The sequence below is a fragment of the Colossoma macropomum genome, unplaced genomic scaffold (assembly GCF_904425465.1).
Source record: "Colossoma macropomum unplaced genomic scaffold, Colossoma_macropomum, whole genome shotgun sequence".
Lineage (NCBI taxonomy): Eukaryota > Metazoa > Chordata > Actinopteri > Characiformes > Serrasalmidae > Colossoma > Colossoma macropomum.
In genome coordinates, this window is record NW_023494798.1 from 12,629,106 (window position 1) to 12,643,552 (window position 14,447).

Here is a 14,447-nt window from a genome sequence, read left to right on the forward strand (position 1 = left end):
TTAGACAAGGTATGCACGATGATACTGGAATCACATTGGCAGATAGTTGCTTAAAAAATTATTGGCATCGAACAGATGTTTAGATTTGACCAATATTTCGAATTGGATTCAGTTGGAACATTGGATGATGCGGTTATCGTACTCTGGAAGAGCAGGATGTTTTTGACGCTAAGCTACTGCAGTAATATGTCTGCATTTTATTAACGTAACCTTATAGAAATAAAAGGTTTCTCTGTAATGCCAATTCTGTAGCCACAGTGAAAGTCTCTTCTGGACTGAGTCACATTCTCTCAGTTGTCAACAAGCTAACCTCTTTAGCAGTAAGTGAACTGTGTGTGTTTTTCTTCTCTTGATTTGTGTTCATGTATGTCTGTGGTTAAAATTATTCTGGGTTTAGAAAGGCGCTACATAAATTAAGCTCCTGAAAAATGTCTGAAAAAACTTCAGCCACTACTTTAGGATCTTTTGGAAGGCTGCGGCGTTTGATTCCCAACAGCCAAGTACATTCAGTCATTTTCCCTACATCTTCCACATCAATAACAGCTACAGATTGTCTGCAGTCACAGCGTGAATACCACTTAAACTAAACTGCTGTGGGCTGAACGAGTGGTCATATGTAAATGTGTTTGTGGCTGCCACATCACAACCATGAGAAATTCAAAACAGCATGCTTTAGCAGCTTAGTTTTTGTATTTGGAGTTGATGGACTGGGGAATGAATGACACAAATTGAAAAAATGTTTCCATTAAAGGAAAGAAAAATGTGATTTTTTTTATTATATAGGCTATTTAAAGGTTGTTTTATGTAGACAGGGCTCTCTGAATATTTTGAACCAGACGTTGAATGAACATTGGGCCTTATTCGCCAACCATTCTTAACAAGAAGTTTCTTCTTAAAACCCACTTACACAGTTTTCATGAAGATTCTGGCATTCACCGATGTTTTCCTATTTGAGATTTTTGAGACTTTGAGACTTTTTCTTAGAACCTTTCTCAAGAACAAATTTAAGAAAAACTTAGGCCGATATTGGTGAATAAGGCCCATTGAATGTCTGATATTGTGTGTATGGAGCCTCGTTTCTAGCATTTTCTAAAACTTTGGGCCTGCTCCTCAGTTTCGAGCTGATGCGGATGTGCTGGCAGTACAACCCCAAGATGCGACCCTCCTTCCTGGAGATCATCAGCAGCATAAAGGAGGAGCTGGAGCCGTCCTTCCGGGAGGTGAGCTTCTTCTACAGTGAGGAGAACAAGCCCCCTGACACCGAGGAGCTGGACATGGAGGTAGAGAACATGGAAAACGTTCCGCTGGACCCTGCTTCCACCTTGGCCCCAGCCTCCTCCCAGGCGGCCCAGCCCATTGCCCCAGGGACTCCGCTGGCCGCGGGCCCCACCCCCTCCACCTCCCCCCCTTCCTCCACGACTTCTCCGGGCGTGGCCCTGGACAAGCACTCAGGACAGGCAGCAGCCAACGGGCCCGTGGTGCTACTGGGTCCGGCCTTCGACGACACGCAGCCGTACGCGCACATGAACGGCGGCCGTAAAAATGAGCGAGCGCTTCCGCTGCCCCAGTCATCGGCCTGCTGATTCATCCCCCCGCACCCCTTTCCCCCCTCATACAGGGTAACTCATCATCCCCTCACCCCCTTTTTGTCTATGTTGTCACATGTACTTTTTTTCTCACCTGAAGAGTCAAACTCAAGTTGATAACCAGATAGACAATAAATTGCTACTGTAAATCAGTAGATTGCTTATTTTTATGATTATTATTCAGATTATTATCTTCATTTCACCACAGCAAAGGATTTGGGAGAAGTCCAAGTGCATAGGACACTAAAAAGCTAACGTAACGCTCTGGCAATATTAAAGATCACTCACCTAACCATCACACTGGGGAGCTGCAACTGGCACCTCATTTGTGTTTTTTTTTTTTATCTTTTTCCTAAAGGAAGTTAAACAGGTATAGCACATTCTCTGCCAGAGAGTCATATTAAAGAGAAATTTGCATATCAGCCAGCAAGCCCAACACCTGAGCACTTTTTATTTTAAATGACAGGTTTTTTTGTGTGTGCATGCATGAAAAGTGTATGTGTGTTTTTATAGAAAAATGCACATATTATTCTTCGCCATGCTGCGCATCTCTTCCTCCGAACTGTTTCTTCATCATCACATTTCTCTTCCACGGAGGAGTGGAGAGGACCTCCACTGCTAGGATTGCTGTTGGTCCTCTGTGTGTTCGAACCGTTCACCTGATTGGTCATGTTGACCATTGCTCCACCCGTCTTTTTCAGTAAATTTCAGATGCGTCAATAAAAAGATGGATGGGCCTTTTTGAAACTGCCAAACGTTTGCCAAATCAATGCTTCTTTTTTTGTATTTATCATCATGTTCATGTTCTCTCCTTTGCTCCCCAACAATTCTTTCAGTTGGACAAGAAAGGATTACAATCAAGGAACTAAGCTCTTACACTGGCTTCACTTTTTTTATTTGTTTATTTTTTTATGTCATAATTTGCAATCAACTTGGTAAAGGAGTTGGTCTACTCTCCCCTTTGGAATGGCTCTGATTTTGACTGTGAAATGGCCGTGTCCACTGCAGAATGGACAGAGATGGACAGCTCTGACGGTGTTTTTTCAAATGAAATGAGAACAGTGTGGCACCAAACGAAGACAAATAAACATGCACCGACTGCTGAGCCAAATATGAAGCATAAGGGATTGGCTCGAAAATGAAGCAAACAGTGTGGGGTAGGGGGATAGCTGGTTTCAACATTTGTTTGGAATGACAAGCATTTGTTTGCAAAGGAAAGTGAGGCATTGTACACAGCAGGTATCTTTTAAGACTAGTCATTAGTCTCTATACAATTCACACAATTCTATAAAGGTCTTACAGTTGTATGTTAGACCACCAGATCATTTACACACATCATTGGTTTGTGTCACTTTTGATAACTTTTTTACGGTTCTGATGTTCACTTCTTTGTCTGTACAGAAAGAAGCTGCTATTTTATTCTTTTTTTCTTTTATGGATGGTATATATAAATATACATACATACATATATATATATATGTATGTATGTATTAAGAAATCCTTCAGGTTTAATATTTTATGATCTCCACTACAGTCCATTTTCTTATGCTTTATACTCTTCTAGCAAAAAAGAAACAAAAACAAAAAACAAAAAAAGAAAAATCTTTATTCAAAAACATACTTTTCCCTTCCCCTGAGAGGTTGTCTAGATACAGTCCATTGCCTTCTGTTTTTTTTAATCAATCATTTTTCGCTTATGTTGAATTATTGTTATTAGTATTACTATTATTATTATTACTACTACTACTACATATGTGTAGGTTGTTAAAAAATACCATAGCTCTGTGCGTGAGTAGTTTCAGCACCCTTGTACCAGTTGTCTAGTACTGCACCTACTCTTGCCCCCCCCAGGTGCAACTCAATCTCAGGTCAAAGTTAGGGTTTTGCTCTCTCCAGACATTCTTGTCTTAGTTTCACCTTGTAATCTCTCACTCTGTCTTCTGGTGTTAATGGCGCCCTCTCTTGCTCCTCTGCCTCCCATTTAATCTTTCTACAGTACTATCTGCTTCTCCCAGTGCCTCATTCTCAAGTCAGGACTCATGATGAAATGTTCTGTCTTTCTTTTGTTGTTGTTTGTTTGTTTGTTTGTTTTTTTATTTCATCTGGTATTTTAACCCATCTGTGTAATCGCTTAGCAACTGACAGGGCTAACTGGGTTGTCTTAATTTGCCTTATGAACCCCAACTGCTCGCCAGCTTTCTCAAACTATAGGAAGGCGTAGGCTCCATTCTCCTGTACACATCTCACCATAGACACACACAAGGAGGGCAGACATCAGTCACAGAACATCTGTAAACCAAATACAGTAGGATGGGTTAGAGGCTAGCGTAGTGGTCATGTCATTTCAAGGAGATCGGGGGGAAAACTGAGTAGGTCTCACTGATTAATTTAAATTTTTTTTTTTTTTGAAGGATTTCTCTTTGTACTTTCGCAAAATGTCACCCATGAATAAGTTGTCCCTTCTTAGAAGGCTATTTTCCCCTTTCTGTAGGGTTATTTATTTTATTCTATTTTATTTTTTGTGATGTCAGTTTAAATCACTGTATAAATGGCCCAATGATTCAGTATAAAGTATATGAGTTTTTATATATATATATATATATATATTTTCCATGGTGTCATGACTGGGGGACTTTTTTTTCATTTCCTTCAAGCATTTATCTACCTCACACTTTTTTTTAAATATATGTACATGTATAAAAGGATAGAATACATCTCACTATTTTCTCATATATCTGTAGGGGACAACCTAACGGTCTCTGGATTAAAAAAAAACCTCATCAGCATCACAAACCACATGCTCTCAGACAAGACTGGAGAGAGGAGGGCTGAGTCACTTACAGTGTCCCTGTATAGATATATACACACACACACACACACACACACACATTTTTTTCATTACTTATGACACCGAAGTTCTCTCACCATCACTTTTCTGAATATACAAAAAAGTATATTAGAGAAGGATCGGAGTGATGGATAATTGAATTTGGTACATTTAATGAACATTACAGTTTAAATATACAGTACAAAAATCATAATAAGACATTCAGGTTTTCAAGTTATGCATATTTCAGAAATTCCTTGTAGCTTGTATTAATAGTGACGAATCACTCTAGGGATCATACTGCTCTACCTAATGAAAAAGCCATTACCTGTGTGCATGTAAAAGGCCACATGAGTGCATATCTGAAATATACATAGAACAAAGAATCCACTACTTGGGACACAGCCCAGCCATCCTCTTTCCACTCCAAAAAACACAATGATTTCCACAACCAGGAATCCTCACATAATGCAACTGGCTTTGAGGGTTTGGCTTGCATGGTTTCATTCGAATAGTGTTATGACTACATAAACAAAATTGACGAATTTGTAAAGCTCGGGCAGGGAAGTACTATTAAGGGATTACAGTTTGGGTATAGATGAAGCTTAAGCCAACAAAACCACTATTTGGCATAGATTGGTTATTTACACAGGCCCTATCATTTCACAATCCAGACCTGTTACGGTCTAAAATAAAATGTATACAAAACAAATTCGCTCAGCTAATCTGGGGTTTGTAACCCAAATGTTCTCCGAAATGTAAAGGGATAGCAAGTGAAGACCAAACACGTTTCTGTTTGAAAAGGATGACCCGTGTAAGGCTGAAACTGCAGTTGTGTACTTTAACTCATCGCATATGCGTGCTCAAACTTTGTGGTCTGGAACTTTCCAGAAGTGTAGTTTCTGGTTCTTGTGCTGTAAACATCATCTCAGTCTGTTGAGCTGTCCGAGCTTTGACAGAGAGCATGTGCTGTAACATCTCCCAATCACTCTACACCGACACACACCTTCTGCCTGCAGCAGTCATAACAATGTGACAGTCAGAATTAGCCCTTTCAGACTAGTATGTATTGTAGCACTGATCACACCTGCCCCACTTCTAGCTGTCCAAAAAGTACCACTGTGTTAGCACTTTCAGTGCTGTTGCCTTGTCATTCCTTCACTTTGCCACTCACACTTAACACCCATCGACCAGCCAAAGATTTGAATGGTCTGGACCCAGTTTCCGAAAAACAGTCTAACACCATAATGATCTAAGCCTATAATGATCATATTGTAATATAACCCTATGAGTGATCTTGAGGTGTACACTTCACTTCCTGCTTTAATGAAAACCCCTCCCTAGAGAAGTAGTGACACTATCTATGTAGTTAAGAAGATCTAGTGTGCTCTTTTGGAAAACTGGTGTCCTGACCTTTAGTATTTGGCATTCTGAAAACACCTGAAAGTTTCTACACGCTGCGTGGACTTGTTTTATAACATTGTTCTGATTTTTTTCTTCTGTTTGCTCCAAACGTTTCTGATGACCACCTACACGAAGGGCCTAACGTCATTAAGATGATCCTCTACACTATATCCTTTTCCAAAGAGAGCGAGAGAGAGAGAGACAGGATTGTAGTTTAGTGTCTCTCTCTCGCTCTCGCTCTCTTCTTTACTGCTGCTCATATTATTGCTGCTTCACTCTTTACGTTTTTTTAGGCCTCTCCATCACAGCTGGCTGTCCGAAGCACTGGACAGGTGTTAGGTCTAAGCAGAAAGGTTCTTCAAAACATCTACTGAGTGGTCAAGAGGTCAGAGTGTTGAAATACTAAGTAAATCAAGATTCATTGCAAAGTGATACGGTAAAGGCCTTGGAAGAATACAAAGGACTTTGTGGCCCATAATCTTACCAACCCTGGAAGTTCTGCTTCATGGCACTTAACGAAATGTTCTTGTACTCTCAATTTGTTGTAATCTTCTGTAAGAGGAATTCCAGGGCTGAAAACGGGGCCAGTGATAGGGAGACCTGGTTGGGAGATCAAGTTGCTGGGGGAAAAAAGAAAAGAAAAAACGAAAAAGAAATAAAGAATAGCGTTCTGCCTGGCACAAGACGGAATCCAAATCACCATTCTTTAAAAGGCCTTGTGCTTGTGTTGTTGCATATGTATATGGATGGGAGTGTATCACATGTAGATGTAGTGATGTAGATTTTTGATGTCTTTATAAAGAGAAAAACATAGAGATCAGTGATATTTATTTCTGTTTGTTTTGTTCTGTAATGAAATGGACAAAAGGATTGGCCTGTTGCAAAGTGAATGTCAGTTTTCATTGAATGCTGCCAAGGTTCCTTAGTTAACCATAGGTTACAGATCTACTACAGAAACACAAAGTACATATACAGACACAACTAGGACGACGATGTCCAGTAGATTACGGGTAGTCATGACAGAGTTAACATGACTAGAATTTTAAAAGAGATACGTTTACAGTAGAAATAGCGCTTGTTGCAATGCCAGTTCTTTGCAAAACCTGAAGGTAGATTGACTGAAAGAGTTTGATTTTTCTTTTCTCAAGTATCATATTATTAATTTTATTGTATTTCTTCAGAATGCAAAGCCTCAGGTTTAGAGAAGATGCATCGATGCATTCTAATTGCAATAATGAGCTTGAGGTTTTATAAACATCATTTTCCAGGCACTGTTGTTTTGCTTGGCATTCCAAGAAAAAAAAAAATGAAAAAAATGAAAAAGGGGCCTTGTTCTACTGTACTGAGACGTTTTTAATTGATAATGCTTTTCATTTTTCCTTTCGCAAAAAGAAATATATCTGTGTCAATGAATTGATTGGTAGAAACTGATTTGGTAAAATGGCTTGGCTGGTACTCTTGTCTTCTCGTAAATTATGTATCTGAGGCCTCCTCGTTTTATTTTATTTTCTCCTCACCTCTAGTTCAGATGGTATACTTTTTACATGCCATTGACTTAATGTGTATCTGAAGAATTTTCATGTATTTTCTTTTTTTTTTCTTAAATTTTTTGAATTAAAAAAGTGAATGAGACTGAAGGCCTGTGTTGAGCTTTGCTTATTGCATCTTTGTGAATATATTCAGATGTTTTAACTGGTTAACACTCTAGGCCTCATTGTTTTTGAAGACGCCTGCTGGACATCATTATGTTGGTTATGTCTTTCGGTGCATTCTTCTTCTTGTGGCCTTGTTTGGTTTTGCATGCTGATGCTATGTGCGTCCAGCTGGCATAACAGGGCCTGGATGATGGCCTGGAGCTGTGGCACCAGCGTCTCTGGGTGTGTCAGGCTGCCTGAGACGGGCACGTGGATGAGTGCTGCCCTTCTCTGCCCGTATTGAAGAGAGCAGTAATATACAAAATCACACAGGTACCTGCAAGGGAGAACATGCAGCATATCCTGGCCATACTTCTCTGCAACAACCAACAATGAATCAAGTCAGATATTAGTGATGCATTACAATATTGCTATTGCACCAGTATGAACATTTAATACATTTATATTTATTTATATTTATTTAGCAGTACTGGTTCAGTGTATGACAATGTGTTAATCAGTCTGTGGTCCTGTTAAGCCGTTACACTTCAAGTTCCCTTTTTTAACTCTAGGCATTTATTTAATTAATTTATATTATAATAATTTAAGTATATTGCTCCTAGCTTTGTTGTTCCTTGCATGAAAACATTAATTATTGCCCCTGGCCCTTCATTTTCATAGCCATCCTGACTAGCACAAGCATTACTTATGAGTAATACTCCCCCGTAAAACCATAAACACTTCACTTTTTGTGTATTGTTGGATTGTTAAAAGTTCTTAAAAGAAAAAAAAGCTGTACCATCATAGCACTGAATTGACAGATGGTAGTTGGAATGGGCAGTGGGAATCAATAGAGGGCCCACGATAACATATTATCATGATACTGGAGCCACTGTACGATTCGACTGCAATATATAAAGATATGTTAAGTATTGTGAGAACCGCATTATGAAATATTAAGATATATTGTGACTTTTTACTTTTGACTGCAAATTATTTCTCTAAAAAAAACTGGTTTGAGCCTAGAAAGTTCACACTTGGTTCATCTCACTTCAATATTTAAGCAAAACAGAACTGTTAAGTAAATGAAATAAAAAACTTTGTCCTTAAACATATTTACAAGATTCAGCCTGCTGAAATCTGATGTTAACACTGATTCCTAGACCCCTTCACATTTGCATGTCATGCTTGATTATGTTCGCAATTTCTGTTGTTTCTATTTATAAATACATACACTATATGGACAAAAGTATTGGGACACCCCTCCTAATAATTGCGATCAGGTGTTTCAGCCACATTCATTGCTAAAATAAAATTAACTGCATAGCCTTGCAATCTCAATAGACAAACACTGGCAGTAGAATAGGCTGTACTGATGAGCTCAGTGATTTTAAACATGGCACAGTCATAGGATGCCAGCTTTGTCACAAGTCAGTTTGTGAAATTGTCAGGGAAGTGGTGTAAAGCACACTGCCACTGGACTCTGGAGCAGTGGAAATGTATTCTGTGGAGTGACGAATCACACTTCTCTGTCTGGCAGTCTGATGGACGAGTCTGGAATTGGCGGTTGCTATGCTGCAGGGTTGGTTTTCAGGGGTTGGCCTAGGCCCCTTAGTTCCAGTGTACGGAAATTCTAATGCTTTAGCAGACCAAGACATTTTGGATAATTGTGTGCTTCCAACTTTATGGGAACAGTTTGGGGAAGCCCCATTTCTGTTCCAGCATGACTGTGCCCCAGTGCACAAAGCAAGGTCCATTAAAGCATGGCTGGGTGAGTTTGGTGTGAAAGAACTTGACTGGCCCACACAGAGCCCTGACCTCAACCCCATCAAACATCTTTAGGGTGAACTAGAATGGAGATTGTGAGCTAGACTCTCTCGTCCAACATCAATGTCTGACCTCGCAAATGCTCTTCTGGATGAATGGGCAAAAATTCCCACTCTCCAAAATCTTGTAGAAAGCTTCCCAGAAGAGTGGAAGCTATTATAGCTGCAAAGGGGGACCAACTCCATATTAATGCTTACAGATTTAGAATGGGATGTCACAAAAGCTCCTGTAGGTAAAATGTGTAGGTGTCCCAATACTTTTGTCCATATAGTGTATCTTTGGTTAAAATCTTCAAGAACAGCTGTTAGTTACAAAAAGAAGGAACAGAAATCACCTAATCTGTGGTGCCAGAATTCGGCACAACAGCGGCTGTCTAAATAGCTGCCTCCAGCATTCTTCTACACAGTGAAGTTGCTGTTTGAGCAGGTTAAGTGCTGTATTTACTGAAAAGATTTAGGTGTCTACTTGTGTTTATTAGCAACGTTAGCCTTGTAGCTCCAGCACTAAGTTAAACGAGCAAAATTTGGACACCAAACATGTCTTGGTTTATTGACTACATCTGGGCCACATGGAAAATTACATATGTTTGATTTTTCACCAAACCATTCAATTAATACTCAATGAGCTTAATACATGTTAAAAATATTCACAATTAAATGATCAAATATCAATACCTGGGCCTCCATGTATCGATACTCTTTGAAAACCTCAGATATTGCAATATTGTATTGCATCACTTTTTTTTCAGACCCCTCGATGGTAATAACAGTCATATGTAAGGTCTTTACCATTGCTACCTTTACTACTCTGTCTTAACAGGTAGTTTGTGAGATAATACCAACTTTGACACTATACTAAATAACACAGTAGTAAATTTGGTAATTTATCCACAATAAATGGTCTGTTAGCAAGTACAAACCTCCCAGCGTCCCTGGAATAGATGACATCCAGACCGAGCCCTTTTAAGTGTTTGGCAAGGGACCTCATGCATATAATGGAGTCCAACCGTTCCACTCCTTCTTCAATGCAACAGTTATTGGCAGGACAGAAGCCACACACATCTCTGTCTTTGTAGCCATGGTTCTTGGCTGTCTGCTCCAGAATGATGCATTTGGCTCCTGCTGCTATGCCCAAGTGGACAGCAACCTGTTAATCAGAGGGAACGAATGTGGTAAGGAGTGGATACTTGGATCCTATCATTATTTAAAATCAATAACGAGTTACATGACTTCAAAACTCTGATGTCTGCAAGCAGCATTATTCACTCTGAAAAAGAGTATTTATTAATTACGGCAGATGCCATATCCACTGGGTTTCATGTACCATTCTGTGGATTAGCAGTGGACCAAGTTATCATGATTATCTTGTTTTCATAATCGTTGGATGCCAAAATCTTAATTGAAAATAAAATGTGATTAATTGTCCAGCCCTAATACATATACAATACATGTACAATTAACCTTAAATTGCAAAGTGAACTATGTGACACAATCTAGCTTTAAATCGGCATGAAACACACTTTACTGCTAAACGCATTAAAGAACGTGTCCAATCTGGAAAACAATCTGAGACAGAACTATTAAGCTATCTCACCATGAGAACATACAGATAGCCATCTTTGTATTCATACTTAATTGGGTATTTGAATATGGCATGTTTAGATTAGAATATGCACTATTTAAGAACGCAATTTTGTTAAACAGTCAGCTCCACAGGTCACATACAGGCTAACAGACTTCTCCAATAACTACAAAGTAAAAAACATTACATGCAAGTCTTGCAAGCTTCACACGTCACTGTTAAAGCCAGAGCTGCCACAAGCAGTATTAAAGGAATAGTTTGCTGAAAATCTACTTAAAATGATTTATCACTTACCCTAGAGGCAGTTGATAAGGAAAGAAATGTGGGAGATGCTAGGCTAACATTGCTAACAAATACTGGACTTAAACTGTCACCAAACTAATCTCCATATATACATGCCAAAATCTATTTATTTGCCTCAACAAACTGATTTTTATTTAGTACAATGGCATAGATATAATTATTTAAACAATTAAGCTAAAATTGGAACTACCTTATCATCTGCATAACATCTCGCTTCGGAGTACTACTCCGTCACTAGGCCGGTATCACGTATGTTGTTTAGCATAGCTAAAGCTTCATGACTGTAACACAGCTAGAAGTTGCATCTTTCTGTTAGAACATGAGTCACTGGTGGGTCTAGCGTTCAGCTGACATGTCTCTTCATGTGTGTACTCAAGTTCAAACATACATGGCTGAAAATGTTGTCGTCAAAATCATAATCAGACATTGTTTTGATCTCACAAATACACTAGCTCAGCTTCACTGCCAAGTTACCTTACGCACCATCAATGTTAACACAGCCCTGCCTTTAGTCGCCTTGCACAGAATGATAACACATATTGTGCTGAGGTAAAAGTGGTCCCGGTTATTCACAGTTGCTGGCCCACTGCCATGTTTATTTTTGTTTTTATAGACGTTTTTATAGACTAAAGTAAGCCATATCATGTACCACATCGATGTGTCTGTGTGAAACAAATGAAGATGCATTTTGAGCGGGTTGAAAGATGTTTTTGGGCATGTTTTACAGAAATAAGTCTGGCGACAGTTTAAGTCCAGGTTTTGTTAGCAACATTAGCCTACCATCTCCTGCTGTAAAATGAAGAAGCACATGTCAGATACATGTCTTGGCTGATCTAGGGAAAGTGATAAATCATGTTAATTTGAGTTTAACTGAATTAACATTGTTTCTTTAACACAGTGTAAGAAACTGATGTACACCACCATTTGCTTAGTGCTAACATAACATTGTTATATAATGCTAGCAAAAATTAGCATTATTGTACTGGCAATCAGATAAGCAAATGTTTTCCAAAAGAAGAAGCAGATGTTCTAACCAGAAGACAAAAAACTACGCTTTTGGGGGTCTAAGTGGGACACTTACCAATCTGCTGGTTCAGTGATTGTATGTGCTGCTGTCCTCTGCTGGCTGTCTAAATCTCTAATGTGTATATCTATAGTCGTGGCAGCTCAGTGGTCAGTAAGCGTTTGTGAGTCAGTAAGAATGTGACCAGTTGTGTTCTCAGGTGCTATGAAAGGGCTTAGTTTAGTTCCCAAACTCAACTGGCACTCAAACTCAGCTCCCAGGAGCAGGGCTAATCTCTGGGGCACGGAAGCAGTACCTCAGCTGAATTAGCTTCGAGTGGGCAAGTTTGTTATTTTTAAACCAAATATTAATGCAATATAGAAATTTGCTCATGCACACCCAATATAATCTTAGAGCTGCTGGTTCAGTGATGCATCTCACAGACAATGATCAAAGAAACTGCTAAACTAAATCTTTCATTGACAACATTGCAAAAATACACTCCAAGTTCAATTTCACAGAAGCTGCAACTCAAAAAAATGTGATGTGCACAATCACTTTCATTTATCAGTTACATCATATTCAGAGCATCTCGTTATGGATCTCTGCAGTTTGGCAGCTTCAAAATGAATGTATTCGAGCACTTTGGAGGGTTGATTGCATACAAGATTGCCTCACTGACTGCTACTGTAATCTCAAGCAAAAGAGACAACATTGCAAAAAAGTTCCCAAAACAGACCCAGTGGACAAAAAACATGTCTGGGGAAAATGACAGTGTGCCAGAAATGTAAGAAAGGTTTGGCTCAGGACTTGTCTATCGTAGCAAGAAGATCTTACTTTTTAAACTTGCCTTTGGTTTCATATTCTGCCATATTTCAGCGATGGCTTGCTGAGCTTTTGAGTAACTCACAGGAATCTCTACAGTACCATTACATAGAAACAATGTTCAGCCTTTATCTTGAATGCACATTCTACATCTTACTGTATATATTTATAATATATTTTACAAAATATTTACAGGTGATGGATGTTTCACTTAATGACTTATTATTGTGTTCTCATAAGAAAGACACACATGCATTGGCATTAATACATAAATACATCAGTTAGCAATTTCATTATTTTACATTCAGGGAGCATGAAAATAATAATACATTAATACATTGATCGTGTGAGAACCTGATACCTTAGCTGCTTCCCAGCTTGCATTCACCAAATACTGTCGAAATGGACCAAATCCTGCACAAAGTAACACATTAAGACAAATAAGCGGCGAAAAGTGACCACCAGAGAATTATTAGTGAACTGGTCAAGACAAAAATATGACAGCTGCTCAAAACAAAAAATTAAAGATGCTGTCACATCTGAAAAAGGTCACATATGCTAACAGCTTTGCTAACCTTTAACTTCCACGAACCTGTAACCACGACCAGCTCCTTCTGAGGAGAGTCCATCGGCTTCGAAGACATTTTAGAAATAAAAATAGAGCTTTATTCCTTCACCTTGTTTGTTTCCCGAATCCACACATCCAGCACAGCTCCGTCATAGAGGCCTCCCGCCCAACAGGAGTGACCTGAGAGAGGCTCTGTCCGCTGCTCCTTTTGACGACGCTTCAGTTACTCGCTCCTTCAGCTGGAGTCTGACTTCTGGAAGGTCACGGTGCATAAGACAGAGGAGGAGGAGGAGGAGGAGGAGGCTCTGCACTGTCCATCTCCCTCCACTTGGGAGAGCCATGCCCTCACAGCGCCGGGAGGAGCACATCTCCGCGTGTGCTCGTGCGCTCTCACCACGCTGTAGTTTTGTTTTCCCACCTGTATTCAGACAAACGCCCTCCTCCTGCACTGTGATTGGCTAGCAGTTTATGCTCATGAACAGTCTGCCAATAGGAACTGTGTTGTGACTACTTGTATGAGTACAGTGCAGATATCGTGTGCATTGTTTTTAATAAAAACTCTTGAAAATAAAGTGCATGGGTATAATTTTGTATAATAATATACATATACTTTTGTGTATATATATTTTTTCCTTATGAGTGTATACATATACATTTATATATACTCTATATAAATGTATTTATAAAGTGTACTGTGTGTATGTGTGTGAATGGCTGATTGCATACATGATTGCCTCACTGACTGCCACTGTAATTTCAAATAGTCTCGTGTAATCTCATACGAATTAAAAAAAATCTAATATATAATCAAATAAAATTTTTACATGTTTAATAATTATTTATATGAAGTATTTGCCAATCGTAGCCGAGGAGGGCGGGGCATGTCGGT

The 14,447-nt window shown here is 39.2% G+C and overlaps 2 protein-coding genes across 3 annotated transcripts in view; one reads left to right on the plus strand and one right to left on the minus strand.

Moving 5' to 3' along the window:
- The window catches only part of igf1ra (insulin-like growth factor 1a receptor), a 129,531-nt gene extending 126,712 nt beyond the window's left edge, over positions 1 to 2,819 (plus strand). The window contains exon 21 of one of the 2 annotated variants that reach the window (XM_036585556.1): positions 1,115 to 2,819. In XM_036585556.1, coding sequence (XP_036441449.1) covers positions 1,115 to 1,583 — 469 coding nt within the window. In that variant the 3' untranslated portion in view covers positions 1,584 to 2,819. The remainder of the gene's footprint in view (positions 1 to 1,114) is intronic. The other variant, XM_036585557.1, reaches the window with a different exon arrangement.
- A 4,365-nt stretch (positions 2,820 to 7,184) lies between these two features.
- Positions 7,185 to 14,088, minus strand: pgpep1l (pyroglutamyl-peptidase I like). Its single transcript, XM_036585558.1, is given in 5 exon segments — positions 7,185 to 7,788; positions 10,198 to 10,424; positions 13,016 to 13,122; positions 13,345 to 13,404; positions 13,583 to 14,088. Coding segments are annotated over 5 exon segments (729 nt in total). The 5' UTR covers positions 13,635 to 14,088; the 3' UTR covers positions 7,185 to 7,505.
- Between the last annotated feature and the right edge of the window lie 359 nt (positions 14,089 to 14,447).